General features: G+C 31.3%; 1 protein-coding gene across 1 annotated transcript; it reads left to right on the forward strand.

Annotated features, from left to right (window-relative positions):
* The first annotated feature begins 7037 nt into the window (after window positions 1-7037).
* On the forward strand, window positions 7038-10915 carry LOC114181622 (LRR receptor-like serine/threonine-protein kinase RPK2). The gene has a single exon (XM_028068124.1). It carries the CDS (start codon window positions 7231-7233, stop codon window positions 10639-10641), a length of 3411 nt encoding a protein of 1136 aa, XP_027923925.1. The 5' UTR covers window positions 7038-7230; the 3' UTR covers window positions 10642-10915.
* The last annotated feature ends 7623 nt before the right edge of the window (window positions 10916-18538 follow it).

An 18538-nucleotide genomic window follows, 5' to 3' on the forward strand; every position in this document is an offset into this window, starting at 1 on the left:
GCATCGTAATCTACACACTACATTTACTGTAAAAAATTGTCTAATTTTCTGCAAATATTTAGTATGGATTTATATTATCATTTATTTAAGAATATAACATATTGATTGGTATTCATTAGTTTGTACAATTTTCTGATTTATTCATAAGAATAAATTAATTTACCAAAATATACTCAAAATATACCAAAAAGAGACGATAACAATTTTGAAGGAAATAATTTATAATATTTAGTGAGATGTGTAGTAAACCAAATGACGTATTAAGTTTCTTACAAATGTAAAAAAGAAAATACTTTATTTAAAAAACCAAAATAGGAAAACTTATATGTAAGTTATTGAACTTGTGTCCTAACCCATAAATCACAAATTGGAATAGTTAAGACTATAAACACCATCTTATCATTAATATAAACTAAACTGTAACACCCAATTTAATTTATAACTCTAATTAAAGAGGTATCACACAAAAATATTATGGCGCGGTCCTGGAATATAAACCTCACTCCATGCAGTTGTTCAAGCGGAGACAAAAGAGAAATTAGGCACACCACGATGCCAAATACGAAAATAAGTACAAGGACATAACAGTAGTTGATAATACACCAAAAGCCAAAATAGAACATGGGCCATAGCCCTAGGAGAAAAGCCTAAATAAAAGAAGTCCAGTCTAGGTAGACTATGCAACGAAATCATCCTTTCCCTATTGACCTCGAGTACCTCTCACATCTGCTCACATTAATAATTTGATGATCATCGCAAAAGTAGAAGAACCACATACAAAGCAATCAAACAAGCAAAAGGGTAAGCTAGAGCCCAAAAATAGTTTTATCATGCAATCATATACTCTTTCACAGTCAAGTAAACATACATCACCCAAGCATGTTATGACCTTCCAAACAATACATTAAGACTCGACGCGACTCATCGGGATACATATAATCTAGTCGGATTAAACAGATGCTTACACTTGTGGTGGATTTCTCTGCTCACCCCCGAACTAAGTATTACAAGTGTTACAATGTCTCAATCCCCCACACATAAGGTTAGTCCTTAATGAGTTTCAGGCCTCCTACTACTCTCACCACGAGAGTCAGTCCGCTCTATGTGAGACTAACTGACCCCTTAGAGCGTCAAGATGCAACCTTACCTTGAATCCTTACTAAATTATATAGATGGGGCACCACCATGAACTCCCACTAACAGCGGTCATGGAATTACGTCCCGACCACTGAAGCACCACCATGAGGTCTCACCTAGAGGCTCATGGAATTACGTACTGACCACATACCAATCATACTCAATCAATCAAGTAATACTTATCACGCACATAAATCTCATGTCAACCTTTATAACCAATCCTCATTCAGATTCAATGTTAAATCCATATCAACTCCACCTTCCAAAACCATGAATATAGAATTTCATTTCATCTCAATAGCATGCCACTTTAATCACCAACCATCTCATACTCAGTTCATGCCAAACTCATGTTAACTCAGCATTTCAGCCCATATAATCAAGTCTCATAAGCATATTCATACATTTCATACTTAAGATAGAGTATACCAAGTAAAGCATACAATTATCAACCCAAAAACATGGAAGGAACAATCATGGAGTGAAGTCTCATGCCAGTCTCGCTCAAGCTACAGGTTCTCGCTTAGGCGAGACTATCAACAAGAGACCCTGCGAGACTCACGAGTCCTCACTTAAGTGAGCCACTACTCGCTTGAGCGAAAACACCCCTCGCTTGGGCTACACATGCAGCAATGTGCCTCAAGCCCCCACGCGTCCTCGCTTAGGCAAGCCTCTCTCGCCTGAGCGAGATGGTGTCTCGCTCAAAACGAGAGCTCTCCGCTTGAGCGAGAGCTCGAGCGCGAGCGCGAGCTCAGACCCGTTTCTGCAAGTCTCGCTTAGGCGAGACTGGGTCGCTTGGGGGAGAATGTCAGGTCTCGTCACTTTTCTTCCTGCAACAGTCATACAATCATACCCCAAACAACAATACACATCCATTCACACATTTTACAATAGCACAACAACCATACAATCATGAAAACAGTGGCAAATGAGCAAGAATCAGATTTAAACAAAAGATCCCTAGCTTCCCTTACCTGGAATAAGCTAGTATAGGACCTCGACACCAACCACGGGCACAACAGCTCTAAGAATAGGCTTAGAAGCTGGAAAAACAGTGGAACAAATCTTAAGATGAGCTCACTACAGAACCCAAGGTGGGAAAACGCAAAAATATACTAAGGGGAAAGTGGTATAAGTCGGAGAGTACTTACGCGGGGCAAGAATAAGCTTAAGCGGACTTGACGAAAGCGGGAGATCAAACCCTAGCAGAGCACAGTTTTAGGTGAGGAGAGGAGAGGAGAGCAAGGTGGCTATTTTCTGAAAGTGAGAAAAGAAGAGTGTGTTAGGGCAGACTTAGGGTCTGGTTTTCCTTTGGGCCAGTCGTAGACCCAACTGATTTTGGAGTAGCTCTTTAAAAATAAAAACAGCAATGTAGGTGGGCCTTATATAAACCAAAAGGGTAGTTCAGACTCAAAATAAGAACATGGTTAGGAGTAACATGATTTAGAACAAAGATTTTATCAAATAGCCTTCTTACTAACAGTATCTACGTAAATAAAATAAAATCAGAGTTTTAGAAATATATACATGTCATATTATAAAGATCGAGTAAATAGTATATGCAGTTATTTTGTTTTTCAATTTCATCTAATTATATATAATAAATAATTTTGTTTATTTGTAACTTTCAAAAGTCCCACCGATAATGATTCATGATTATTTAATAATATTTTTTATATTAATGTTTATCAAAATCTAAAAGATTAAACTGAAAAGTTCAAAGAGAAATAAAAGTAATTATATCTTCATAAGATTATGTTAATCCAAATAAAACTTTGATATATCTAAGGAAGATATAAACTTCCATTCATTTATGAGCTCGGTGTCTTCAATCGTGGTCCTCTTTAATGCTTGCTTGTTTATTATATATATATATATATATATATATATATATATATATATATATATATATATATATATATATATATATATATATATATATATATATATATGTGTGAAGATGGAGAATCTTTGATAAGTCTTTCTTCTTTGTTTGAAACTTTTAGACAAAAATGATCTTTTTACTCCTTTTGTAAATTTTTTCAATTTGGCTTAACTATTTTTATAGAATTCAATTTGTTCATACTTTTTGTTAAAAATAATCAATGTAGTCATTTCTAATAAGGAAAATGTTTTTTTACAATATAAACACTTGATATTTACTTTTAAGAGTAATATAATTATTTAAAAAATTAAAGTTTAATCTTGATAAAGAAGAAAAGAGATAAAAGGCTAAAAAAGTGAATATAAGATGGATGTAAAAAGCTATAGAGTGTCGATGTAATGGAATCCTTTTCTTAAATTGTTCTTAACAATATTAATAGAGTTATAATGTGACATAATACGTTGGGATGAGACAAATGATGAAATGTTTGTACATTCCTTTTAAATAGTAGGGTTTGATACAAAATTATCCTTGAATGCATTCTTTCATTGAAAAAAAAAAGTGTATCTTTCTTCAATATGGTTATAAAGATTAGTAGAATTTACAATTGCAGTCATCCTTCATTATAGTATTTTCCCTCATTCTCTCAATCTCTTATCTCTTCTATGGTAGAGAAGGAAAAAAAGTTCACGATGCGAGTCTCGTTGACGATGTTAACCAAGACACGTGGTCAACATTGTCAGTGAGAAAACTGTTGGGGATCAAGTCAACAATGTTCGCTCAGATAAGATTAACGTGATCGATGATGATGATAATGACCTAGCAAGTGTTGTGGGGTTGTTGGAAGAAGTGGAGGATGATAGAGGGAATGTTGTGATACATAGTGAAGTTGGATTGGAAGTATCAAATGTCAACCTTGTTAGGGTTGATGGTGACAAAGAGGATACAATAGCAAGGGAGAGAGGGTGGTCACGGAGGGAGGTAGGGGATTGGGTGTGATGCCCAAGTACTACACCCTCCATTTTCCATGTCCTTAACCTATTCTGTCACATAGTCACTCTTTTAAAGTTGTTAAGAGCAATTTAACAAGAATGATTACATTGCTTACTTTTATCAAAAGTGAGACCAAATTGAATAAAAATTACAAATAAAGAGGCCAAATGACATTTTATTAAAATTTTATTAATCCTATGAGAATTAGGAAAAACTTCATCATGTTGGAAAATGAGAAGTCTTGATTTTATGATAAAGACTTTGACTTAGGGATGTTAGGAATGGTGACAAGGTTGGTTTGTTTATGTTGATAACATCTACTATTGCCAAGGGATAAAATAGTAGAGGGAAAGGGAAGGGAAAAGTAAATCCCGAAGACATTTGCAAATATTGAAAAAAATTGGTCTATTAAAGAAAGATCATCTCATGAAAATGGAAACATATTCTCTAGCTAGCATTGTTAAAATTGATATAGTGTTAATGAAGATCGATTGGTGCTTGGATAAGTGATAAGTTGGATTATTCTGGAGTTTGAATTTTGTACTTTTATTGTACTTTCCATATATGCCTAAACAAAAGCCTTAGTGAGACATATGGTGAGAGGGTTGGTAGTAATGTTCTAATGGGAAAAGGTAAACGGAACAAATCTATGAATATGAAATCCACCAAGATTTAAATGCAAGATAAAAGTGAAAACATTTCTAACTACAACAAAATTAGGTAGTTGAAAGGGTAAACAAGACCATATTGAAAAAAATAAATTAAATATTGGTTAACTAGAAGGTACCAAACTAAGGATATCAAGACAACATGCTTCTCGATGAACTAGTCTTCATTTATGACTAATTGATTGAAGACTTTATTAAGGTGTGGTTTGGTAAGCAAAGAAACTACTCAATGGCATATGAGATTTGATGAGGTGGTGACCTTTGCTTTTAGTTTAGAAGATGTCATTGAAGTGTTGTTTGAACCATGGACATATTGTAATGCAACCACTTATGTAGAGTTAGACCAATAGATTATGGTTGTGCATAAGGAATATTAAACCCTTTTGAAGAATAAAACATGGGATCGGAAAGCTACCTAAAAAGGTAACGGGTGGATGCAAGTGAGTCTACAAGAAGAATATTACACATTCTAGCCCTAAAATATATAATTTTTAGTATAGATGATTTGAAGTGTTTGCATTTGATGTTGAATTCATCAAGTATAAAACTCATTTAGTGGCCAAAGAGTATAGTTCCCTTAATCATCATCATCATACAAGGATACAAATTCAAAACATGATATTGAATAACAATTATCTTTCAAATTTATCATGTTCCTAGGAACACATTTGAACTTGCATAATTGTTCAAGATTCTACATTTTTAAATTGACACATTACAAAATTGTTCCATACGAAGCTTTGTTCAACTTGCGAAGTTGAAGCATAAATCACAAAAAATAAGTCTTCAAGCCCATCTAAAGAAAAAATAAAATAAAAGATTGACCATTCATTGAATAGGTAAAAAATGCATATAATCTTTGTAAACACACCACAAATTATGAAAAATATATCCTTTATCATTAATAATAAAAGTAGAAAGACTCAAAAAAGAAATAAAATAAATAAACAACTCTTTCTTGTCATTAGTAAACATTATACCATTTATCTCATTAATATCTAAAATCTTATCATTTTATAAATAACCATAAATAAGATCTCATTACGTACTTGAAATAAGTATAATATTAAAAATTTGTTGAGTTCGAGTCTTTTTTTCTTGCTTTCCAAGTAATAACCAACTTTATTGTTTCTCCATTTAACTAACATATATGTTGGAATTATTTGGCTAAATTTTGAAATACTTTATTACACATAAATTGATAGTATGGATGTTTAAGAATTATAGTGACTATTATTAATTTTTTTATCAATTCTCCATCATCAACTTTAATTATAACTTTAATTACAGTAGTGATTTAGTTGTTTCATCTTAATAAGTTTGTTTATGATTCCTTTGTAGGAGATCACCACACTAAGCTTGCTTATACACATATTTATCACAATTTAAATAAGTAAAATTGCACTATCATATTCTAATTTAAGAAAAACAAATTATTTTTGAACATTAGTTTCTTCTGTGGATTTTTTTCAACACAAATCCTAATCAAATTTTCTCTTTAAAGAATAAAAAATTAATTTAGAATATGGTTTCAAACATGCCAAAGTAACCAAAATGGTAACATAGATATATCAATCTAGACAACAACCTTTCTCACTATTTTGTTGTGAAAGTGAAAAATAATTTCTATCTTTAGACCATGATAACATAATTTATGATTATCTATGCCTCTCAAAAAGTGCATTGCTATAATTATTTACTTTTATAAAATGTACTTAGAAATAATCTATCAAAAATCTATAACACAAAAAATAAATTAACTTTTTCCTTTCATATTTGAGTTCATTTTCTACCTTCATGAAGCTAACATAGTTAAGTAACACATTAATGAGAATATTATCTAAATAGCACATTTTATTTATCAAATTGCTTAATAGTATTGGAGATAATTAAGACAAAGACAAAAATCTTAACTAAAATTCTTCCCATATAAATCTAATCTTTATCTATTTTTTTCTACCAAAAGGTTCTTATGCTTGAGTTCAACATCATCATTAATTGACTTCAGTCCTATTAGGTTAATCATTCCTTTAGATTAATTTTTCGTCATAATCCTAGTAGAGCAATTTCTTTACTCTCTTTTCTTATTTAACTTAAAAGACTCAATAATTTACGTATAAATAGTTAAAAATGGTTTTCTTAATCAATAACACTATTCTTGAGCTTTCGTGACCAAAATAAAATAAAGATAATTAGCTACACAATTCTAAAAGCAATAACTAGTTAAAATTTGTGTTTCAATTTCGGAATTAACTGAAAAAGTTATAAAATGTTGAGGGTCCACTTTATCAAGCCATTAAAAACATTTTTTATACTAAAAAAAAATTAAAAAATAAAGAAGAAGAAAGGAAGAAAAACGCGTTTTGCAAAGAGATCACTGTTGAGTCAGAGTCTTGTTCCTCCTTCTTCCCCCATCATTTTCCATCGTCTTTTTTCTTGATATCACAGGATTAGGGTTTTCAAAAACCCTTTTTTCTTCTTCTCTTCGACTTCACTCAACGGGGAAGAAGGGGTTTTCCGTGCGATTTGGTTTTCTTTCACTGTGAGATGTTTTCTTCTTCTTCTTCTTCTCATTGCAGTTCAGTGATCAAATGGAGTTCCCTAGAGAAGTTTCTCTTCTTCGTGGTTCTGTTCTTGTGGCGAAGCGACGCCGTATTGGCGGATTCGGACGAATCCGCTCTCCTTCGCCTGAAGGCATCGTTCTCCGACCCCGCCGGCGTACTCTCCACATGGACCTCTGCAGACGGCGCTGACTCTGGCTACTGCTCCTGGTCCGGCGTCCTCTGCAACGCAAACTCTCGGGTGGTCGCCGTCAACGTCACCGGAAACGGCGGCAGCCTCGGCAACGGAACCTCTCACCCGTGCACAGGTTTCTCTCAATTCCCCCTTTACGGATTCGGAGTTCGGCGAACGTGCAAAGGTAGTAAAGGTTCTCTCTTTGGAAACATTTCTTCTTTTAATTTCATCAGTGAGCTCACAGAGCTTAGGGTTTTGTCTCTCCCCTTCAACGCGTTGGAGGGGGAAATTCCTGAAGCAATTTGGGGCATGGAAAAGCTAGAGGTTCTCGATTTAGAAGGGAATCTGATAACTGGATATCTTCCCTTTAGAATTAACGGCTTGAGGAAGTTGAGGGTTCTGAATCTTGGGTTTAATAGGATTGTAGGGGAGATTCCTAGTTCAATTTCGTCTCTTGAGAGTTTGGAGGTTTTGAATTTGTCTGGTAATGAATTGAATGGTTCTGTGCCTGGTTTTGTTGGGAGGCTTAGAGGGGTGTATCTTTCGTTTAATCAGTTCAGTGGGGTTGTTCCGCGAGAGATTGGGGAGAATTGTTGGAAGCTTGAGCATTTGGATTTGTCTGGGAATTCGTTGGTTCAAGGGATTCCGGTGAGTTTAGGGAATTGTGAGAGGTTGAGGACGCTTTTGCTGTATTCCAATTTGTTGGAAGAGGGTATTCCTAGTGAGCTTGGGAAGCTCAAGAGCCTTGAGGTGTTGGATGTGTCCAGGAACACTCTCAGTGGTTCTGTGCCTGGAGAGCTTGGGAATTGCTCGGAGTTGTCAGTCCTTGTGCTGTCAAATCTCTTTGATCCACGCGGGGATGTCGCTGGTGATTTTGGGAAATTGGGTTCGGTGAATGATGAGCTGAATTATTTTGAAGGGTCAATGCCTGTGGAGGTTTTGTCGCTTCCAAACTTGAGGATATTATGGGCTCCCATGGTGAATCTAGAAGGCAGTTTTCAAGGGAACTGGGGTGGTTGTCAGAGCTTGGAAATGGTAAATTTGGCTCAGAATTTTTTCAGTGGGGAATTTCCGAACCGGCTTGGTGTCTGCAAGAGGCTGCATTTTCTTGATTTGAGTGGAAACAACCTTACTGGGGTTCTTTCTAAAGAACTTCGCGTTCCTTGTATGAGCACGTTTGATGTTAGCGGGAACATGTTATCTGGTTCAATTCCTGATTTCTCCAATATTGTTTGTCCCCCTGAACCTTCTTGGAATGTCAACCTGTTTGAAGATGGTAATGTTTCTCCACCATATGCATTCTTTTTTTTGTCAAAGGTTTGGGAGAATTCACTTTTCACAGCAATGGGGGGAGTTGGTATTTCGGTTGCTCACAACTTTGCTCGAAACAACTTCAATGGCATTCTGTCGTTACCTATGGCACGGGACAGGCTGGGGAAACAGAGCAGTTACACATTTCTGGTCGGTGAAAATAATCTTACTGAAGCATTTCCTACATATTTATTTGAGAAATGTCATGGATTAGATGCATTGCTTCTAAATGTCAGTTATAATAGGATATCTGGTCATATTCCTTCCAGTCTCAGTGGGATGTGCAGATCATTGGAATTTTTGGATGTGTCTGGAAATCAGCTTGCAGGACCAATTCCCGTTGATTTAGGGAATATGGTCTCCCTTGCATCGTTGAACCTCAGTAAGAATCAGTTAGAAGGTCAGATACCCACCAGCCTTGGCCAGATAAAGAATCTGAAGTTTCTTTCTTTGGCTGGTAATAAGTTAAATGGCTCAATTCCGACCAGCCTGGGGCAGTTGTACTCTTTGGAAATCTTGGACCTTTCTTCAAACTATCTTACTGGTGAGATTCCAAAGGCTATTGAGAACATGAGAAATCTAACTGATGTTTTGCTCAATAACAACAATCTTTCTGGTCACATTCCTGGTGGTTTGGCATATGTCACTACACTCTCAGCCTTCAATGTGTCTTTCAACAACTTATCTGGATCATTGCCTTCTAATAGTGGCTTGATTAAATGCAGCAGTGCTGTTGGGAATCCGTTTCTAAGTCCCTGCCGTGGAGTTTCTCTATCTGTGCCATCAGGAAGTCAACTAGGTCCTATTGATGGCAAACCTTATAATGCAGCAGCAGAACAAGCCCCTGTCAAGGACAGTGGGAATAGCTTGAGTTCCATTGAAATAGCATCTATAACTTCTGCTTCAGCCATTGTTTCGGTACTTATAGCCCTGATTGTTCTATTCTTTTACACACGGAAGTGGAAGCCAGGGTCCAGAGTTGTTGGTTCTACAAGAAAAGAAGTTACAGTGTTTACTGATATCGGGGTCCCGTTGACATTTGAAAGTGTTGTTCAAGCCACAGGAAATTTCAATGCTGGCAACTGCATTGGGAGTGGAGGTTTTGGGGCAACATACAAGGCAGAGGTAGCACCAGGAGTACTGGTGGCAGTCAAACGACTGGCAGTTGGACGTTTCCAAGGTGTTCAACAATTCCATGCTGAAACCAAAACCCTTGGGAGGCTTCATCATCCTAATCTTGTCACTCTGATTGGTTATCATGCATGTGAGACAGAGATGTTTCTCATATACAATTATTTGCCTGGTGGGAATCTTGAAAAGTTCATTCAAGAGAGGTCCACAAGGGTCGTGGATTGGAGGATTCTTCACAAGATTGCATTGGACATAGCCCGTGCACTCGCCTATCTGCATGATCAGTGTGTTCCCCGAGTTCTTCACCGCGATGTGAAGCCCAGCAACATCTTGTTAGATGACGATTTCAATGCTTATCTATCGGACTTTGGATTGGCTAGACTTCTGGGAACATCAGAGACACATGCCACCACTGGTGTAGCCGGAACATTTGGGTATGTTGCTCCTGAATATGCCATGACATGCCGTGTTTCTGACAAGGCTGATGTGTATAGCTATGGTGTGGTGCTTCTGGAGTTGCTCTCAGACAAGAAGGCATTGGACCCTTCATTTTCTTCTTTTGGAAATGGATTCAACATAGTGGCATGGGCATGCATGCTACTGAAGCAAGGAAGGGCAAATGAGTTCTTCACTGCTGGGTTATGGGAAGCAGGACCTGGAGATGATTTGGTAGAGGTTCTTCACTTGGCTATTGTCTGCACTGTTGACTCTCTCTCTACCAGACCTACTATGAAACAAGTTGTCAGAAGGCTTAAGCAGCTTCAACCCCCATCATGCTAGCCCGCTTCTGTGGCTTCAACTTTTTAACATTATTAATCTTAGAAATATTGTAATTTGTAATTTAGCATTTTTGTGGATTTAGGTTGAGTTTCTAATTTGTACTTATTCTCTCCCTGTACATTTTTATATAGTTGTAGCTCCAATTTTCCCGTACTCTCTTGATTAGGTTAGGGGGCCTGCTGTTGGTTCTGCAGAAGAATGCAGATATTTGATTTCCCCTGCATTACATGTCTATTTGTTCAATAAAATTGAAGAATAGATTATGTTTTTTCAATTTCTTTCTGTGCTCTTCTGCTAAATTTATCTGATCTTATAATGATTACAATCTTGTCATTTATTTGGAAAGTGTTATAATATTATCTTTTAAAATATCTGTTAGTAAATGCTTATACTTTTTATGTTCATTACATAAAGATACACTTCGAAATAATAGATATATTTTTATTTATTTTGAACTTTCTATATCTGGTATATAATTATCTCTAAGATACCTCTTTCCTTGAAAATCAAATTTGAGAGTACAAAGTAATTGACAGAAATTAGGTTAAAGTATTGGTTTAGTCGAATAAAATTAGTATTGTAGAAGAATTGAATTTCATTATTGTAGGATTAATGAAAAAAAAAAATCCTTGAAGACCAATTTATGTTTTTTAAGTTTTATTTTATATACCAATTTATCTCTTATCAAAATTTATCTGTAACTAAACGTACACGTATGTCCCTATTCATTTTTTCCGTCATACTTTTCGTTATTATGACTAATCTATTTGTGTACCACAAAAACTTCTGGCAGTTCTGAACAAAAGTTCTTTTAACCTAATACATGAAAAATCTACCAAAATAACACTTCTATTCTAATTGAACACTTTTCTTTGACAAAGAAGTCTAGTTAAAACATTCAATAACTTAGACTTTTTATTCTATTGTTTCTAAAAGTTAAAAAAAATCATAAAATGAATAAATATTTTTAAAATAAATTGATTTAATAATTAAAACATTATTATTATATTATTTAATTAAATACGATTTAAAATTTATTTTGAATATAAAATACGGTGAAACTTCAATTAGAGTTTTCATTTTTTTTCATAAAAATAATTAAAATTGAAATTAATGAATTTTAAAATTTATTATATATTTCAATTAATTTACCAATTTTCTATTACATACTTAACAAGTTATATAAAAAATTAGGCAAGAAAATGTGCACTTCGTTTAATTTTCGTTGCTGCTTTTCTTTGACGTTGAAATGAATGTATAAGGCTTAAATTTCTTAGGATAGTTACTATTCATAGAAAACTACTTCTGACAAAAATGATAATAACTATATAAAATTTAATAAAATAATTATTTTTTATTATTATAAAAAATAATTATTTATAAATTATATACGTATAATATTAATTTATTTTCTTAACTCACAATTTATTTTTTAAAAATTAATATAAAAATTACTTTTTAATTTTATTAGAAACAAATAATTTGATATTAATGTTTTGATTGTTTTTTCAAAATGTTTATTTTATTTAAAAACGTAAAACATGTCTTTGAAAAAATATTTGATTTAAAATTGAATTAAAAATATTATTTAAAACTCTGTATGAACTCAAAAGATATTTTAATTGGATTGATTGTTTATGATAAAGAGAGATAAAACAAATAGAAGATGAGAATTTGGAATGAATGATTTGATGGACCTGGTAGCAGTTATGGAAGATTTTATTGATGTTTATGATACATAACATATTTCTTGAATATGTTTTCTAATCTCTAATTAAACATATTTCTAATTTTATTAATTATTCCCTTATTTTTGCATGATTCATTGCACACAGTGCGATCACGTGAGGGTTTAATACTCGTATACACGTGTCAATAAAAAAAATTCCTAATTAATTATAAATATAATTACATTTTCAAATACTTAGAGACAGGTAAGTCATAATTATTTTTTTTATACATCTTATCTTATTTTATATTATATTATATTCGGTTGTTTTATTTTTATATATTTTTCCTATTAAGTATTTTTATTATTTAAAAAATTAATTTGACGTTAAACCTTTTGTCCTTCAGAAAACTGTTATGTATGGTCGGAATATTTATCTCCGTTGTGACAACTATAGTATTGATTTTATCATAAACTAGTGTGAACACAGGCGCTATCGCGCCTGTGTGTACACATTTTTTTGAATTATATTAATAATTGATGATGTTGTAATGTTATTAAGTTAATAAATAAAATAAAAGTATATTTATAAAAAATAAAATAAAATGTACTGAGAAAATAAGAGAAAAATAACTGTTGATGAATAGTAGGAGAAAAAAAGAAAAAGGAGATAAGTAAATAATTTTATAAAAACTTATACAAATAACCATTAATTTTTAAAAATTTAATAAATAATTAAATTATAAAGGGTAAAGTTGGAATTATGAAATGTGGACACAAAAGAGGGAATCCCCTTTATATATAGTTATAGATATTACATTTATTACTCTTAATAATTTCATTAATTGTTGTTCTAAAATGTTAAATTATTTGGAAATTTTTATTTAAGAAGACAACTTTCCAACAGTACATTGATACATAGATAGTTTAAAAGGACAACTATATTTTACTAGACTAAGATAACGAATAAATTGTGAAAATTATATCATTACAAAAGATAATGATATTTGGGAAGATTAAAATTACAATCTTTAGGGTTAAAAATTGTGATAAATACAATTTCTAACAAATTGTCAAAATTACACATGTCAAATATAGTTTGTAACAAAAATATTTTAAATGTTAGTAATGTTGGTAAAATAGACTGAGCCAACGGGCCAGTCCATGTTAAAAGGGACATGTTGGGTTGAAGATTTTAATCCGTCAACCTCTTCTAGTCTATCCCGTTCAACCCGTTAATTTGATAGGCCAAAATATAGGTAAGTTTGTCCCGATCAGACCCGTTTTTTAAAAATAAAATAAAATAAAATAAAAATAATAAAAGAATTAATTTTTTATATTATACTTTTTAAATGTGTAAATATATAATAATATGATAATTTAAATCATTAGTATCTACAAATTAAGTTTCAATTATTTGTTATTTTTATTGAGTAATTTAAATGTAAACATAATAATTATTTTAATCTATCTAATTAAAAACATTAATTAATTAAAAATAAATTTATTTGATTAAATATGCTTTTAATATTAATTTATAGGGTGTGTTATGATTATTGGTTCGTTTTTGTTTGACAAGCTAGTTCGGTTCAATCCATTTTTGACGGATTGTGCTAAAACGGGTTAGACTGACCCGTATTGTCACCCTTAAATAACAATTGACAACCGCTACAAAATTCATTCTTTATATTAAACTTCTTGAAAGCCTTTTTCCTCAAATCTCTAAGAAGGAGAACCATTTTTCAATCTACAACTACTCCTACATAAAAACCCTTCCAAGGGTTCAGGACCAACACCAAATCTAGTAGAAGAAAGGTCGCAATACACATCAATCTTGCAAGAATAAGCCTCTAAGTTCTTGCTACCCCAATACACATCAATCTATCATTTAACTATGATGCACAATGCATAAAACTATTCAGATTGCTGAAGCAGTTAGACATAATATTTCCAAAAGCGAAGAGTTCGTGTACTTACAAAAAGTAGTAGCATGCAAACGAAGCCACTAACAATATATACAACTTTAAAGTGAACACATTAGATAATTTAGTTTCATCAATTTCTCAATTAGTTTCATCAGTTCACATTAATCTAGTTATAGCTACATCCATCATTGCATTAATTTTAATTACATGTTCTCCTCAGGGTGAGAGTGTATAAATTTAAACTTCCCAAGCACAGTGAAGGCAGTCCAATTAACATCTTAAATTTCTTCATTCTACACGCTTTGAAATTTTTTTATTCAAACAATAACAAAATAGGAAGTAAGGAAATTTGAACATATTATCCTTTAGTTCTTGAACCAAATATTCGGAAATAAGGAAATCTAACTTGCAAAAACAAAACAATTAAATTAATACAACTAAAACTTTGTAGCAGTTAAAAAAATATCAAAAATGAAACTATTTGTAGCAATTTACTATAACCGCTGATAATAAGTAAAATATACTTTTTTTTTAATGTGTATGAACCGTTTTATATAAGCAAAAAGTATTTATTCAACTTTAAATAAGAAAATTTGTAAAGTGCATTCTTTAAAATGAATAAAAGAAAAATGAGACACTCTAATAATAACAGAGCACGGAAGTTTTATTGAATTAAAATGTAATCAACTCAATTTGTTTATTACATAATATGAACTAATTAATAAGAAGAATGAAGACATACCAAATATATCAATAGATTTCAAACTATATTGGTTAAATATAGTTCTTTAAGTAGACATTAAGATAATTACGATTATATTGATAAAATCTTCCTTAAACATTAAAATTAGAGCTGATATATATATTAAACAACCTAAAGTGCATAACTTAGAACTACAAAATTTCTCATATTCAAAGCATAGAACAAGAGAAACACTCATCCAAAAATATTCAAGGTCAAATAACCTTTAGATGATCCTCATAATGAGGAGAAAGGAAGGAGAAATTAAAGGAAGGAAAGTTAAACTCAACAATTAAGAAAGTCAAGGAAAAAAAAGACACAAAATTATTTGTTATTATGAATGCAAGAAGTTGTTGTGTGACTTCATATCAACATGTATAAATGTCTAATACCCTCTTGAATTAAAGGAGAATGAATGAGATTAGTCTATCATTTGATTTAGAGGGTTGTAATTTATTATGATTATTTTGAATTAAAACACTCATTAATCAAATCATTTACAAGAAACTTTACATTCTTTGATTCTACAATTCTAGTGTTATAAGATGGCTAATAAAACACTACAACCTTTGGACTTTTTCAACATATCCAATGAAATACCAACTAATAGTTTTAGGTTCTAGTTTCTTCTGTTGGGGATTATAAAATGTCACTTAAAGTGCTTCAATCCACAAGAATCTCATAAATTGGATTTCCAACTTTTAAATAACTCAAAAAGTGTTCTTAAAACAACCTTGGTTAGAACTTGTTTCACTATATACATAACCATCTTAAGTGCTTCAATTCACAAGAATTTAGGAAAGGAAGTGTTGCATGACTCCTCATGCTTCTCACCATATCCATTAAAGTTTGATTTATTATTTCTGACACACAATTATGATCCAAAGAACTAGGCATAGTATATTGGGCAACAATCTCATGTTCTTGAAGAAATTTCACAAATGGACCAGGTTTGTCCACTCATAGTGTATTTACCATAATACTCTCCATCTCTATCCAATCTCACAATCTTAAGTTGCTTTCTTCGTTGTAACTATACTTCAGTCTTAAACACTTTAAAAGCATCTAAAGTTTCATTCTTAGAACAAAGCAAGTAAGGATACATACATCGTGAGTAATCATTTATAATCAAATATATGTATAAATTATTTCTAGTAGGTTTGAACTCCTTTTAGCACCCCCTTTTATTTTATTATTTTTGTTGGACTTGTTAGTTTGCTTATTCTTAATGCAATTTCCAGAAGTCTCAACATCAGGTAAAATACAAAGTACTAAGTACTTCGGTGTCATAACATAGTGGAATTATCATTCACAACACATTGTTTTAACCCAATAAAAACATGTATTGAAATATAAGCCGTGTAACTTGTAATTTAATAGCGTAAAGACCATCACACAATTCACAAGAACCAACTATTTTTGATTTATTAACAAAGTAAAATCATATTTCATCAAGGTAAAAGAAACACCCAAAGCTGCAAAAATAGAAATTAAGTTTTTATCAAAACTAAAAAAAAAGAGAGATATATTTTAAAAATTAATTGCATAATAACATTAGTTTTCTTTTAAAAAAAACGTATGAAAATCACTAAAGATCAGACTTAGACTTATGATTAATTATTAATAAAATTAGCAGAATTAAGTTCATATTATAAGATAAGATTATAGTTTTTCTATTTATTATACTAAAGTAAAAATATGTGTACTGAATAAATTATTTATCCTTATTTTTATATCAAAATATGTATACTGAATAAATTATTTATTCTTATCTAAAGATTTTATGCAAAAGTTATTTATATTTAATTAGAAAATTTATTGCCCCAGTTGCAAATGAAGTTCATAAAACTATGAATATGTTGTTTCTGAATTATTTTAAAAGTTAAAAACATCGTATACTTTCATCTATATACTTATATACAAGGAGGTTACTTATTTTTGTGTACATAATTTTTATTTTCATTTTACCTTTTATAATAGAATTATTAACTGATTTTTTTAAAGATATAATTGTTAATTGATTTTTTTATAAGTAACCTACCACTATTTTGCCATATTTTGTATAAAACTGACAAATTTCTTCTTTCTCTTTCTTTTATTTCTTTATTATACTTATAGTTTCTACTACTAACATTTAATACTTACTCTTATTGTTTTTTTATATATTAACTTAATTAATTACATTTATTTATTAACTTATGATATAATAAAAATATTTAAAAATATATTAACACAGAGTCACAAGAGGAACGATTGATACGCATAATCGATCATCATATTTGGTTGGAATAAAGTCAGTGACGCAGTGAACTATGATTGTATATATTTTTTTATTCAGATGACAGGAACCTACAGATGAATAACAACAATAGAAAAAATAAATACATATGAAACTACAAGTTTGGTTCGAAAGAGGTTGAAATCAGAGGTATAATCTTCACAATTTTTTTTTTCTTACTGCTTTTATTCGAAAACTTAAATTATTGGTTTCAAAAAGTCCCTTTTTAAGTCAAAAGCATTTTTCATTAATGGCAATTACGAAACTTTACTACTACAATCAGAAGTTATGCATTTGAAAAATACATGCATATATATTCTTTAAGCAGCATGCTAAAAAAAAAAAAAAAAAACCAATTTAGTGTGTTTAGTCGATGAAAAAGTTCGATTTGGTTGAATAAAATTGAAACTTTATACGAAGAAAAAAGTATCAAAAGTGTTATTTTGAATATTACCACAATTTGAACCTTTTTATATTTAATAAAATGTCCAAAATAAAAACTATCAAATAAGTGAGTATTCAAATATTCTTTAAGTAATTTTTGTGTTAAGAATTGAAGTATGAGTTTAAGTTCCATATTAGTTAGAAATGAGAAAATAGAACACTATATAAGGATAAACACCCTATAAACTCATAAGGTTTTGGGTTGAGAGTGGTGTCAATACCTTATTGGTTCGACTCATATCTTATTGGTGTTGCATCTCCCTGTTGAACCCTCTGTAAACCCTAACATTAATTTTAATACAAGTTACTCATACTTGCTAATTACATATTGTTGTAACATATGTTTATTGGTGTTACTTCTCTGATTCAATTCTTATCCAAATTGCAATTGAATTTATTTATTATAACAATAAAAAACTTAAAATCTAATTAATCTGTCTGCATGGATACAAATACTAGTTAGTTGCGTATACGTTGTTAATGTTATCGGGTAGAAAAAAGGAAGAATTAAATAAATGAGTTATTCATGAATTTTTATTATCAAATTAAAAATTAACTAGTTTTAATAGTCAAATCGGGCTATTAATTTGTTTAATCAATCTATAACTAATTAAACAAACAAAATAGTTTAAATGGGTATGCAATTGATGACACAAATATTGACAGGGATTCGAAGTTGGGTCATCACATGTGATTATCATGACATTTTTTTTTTTTTTTTACTTTCATATGTTCTTCTTGTAAAATCACATAAATAAACTTTTCATTTATTGTTTTTTGATTATGCAATCCATAAATTTAAAAAAAAAAAACACAAAACTGTGTACAAATAAACCAAA

This window comes from Vigna unguiculata, chromosome 4, assembly GCF_004118075.2.
Source record: "Vigna unguiculata cultivar IT97K-499-35 chromosome 4, ASM411807v1, whole genome shotgun sequence".
Lineage (NCBI taxonomy): Eukaryota > Viridiplantae > Streptophyta > Magnoliopsida > Fabales > Fabaceae > Vigna > Vigna unguiculata.

Coding starts and splice junctions, on each gene's coding strand:
- LOC114181622 (XM_028068124.1), top strand. CDS start 7,231: ATGTTTTCTTCTTCTTCTTCTTCTCATTGCAGTTCAGTGATCAAATGG.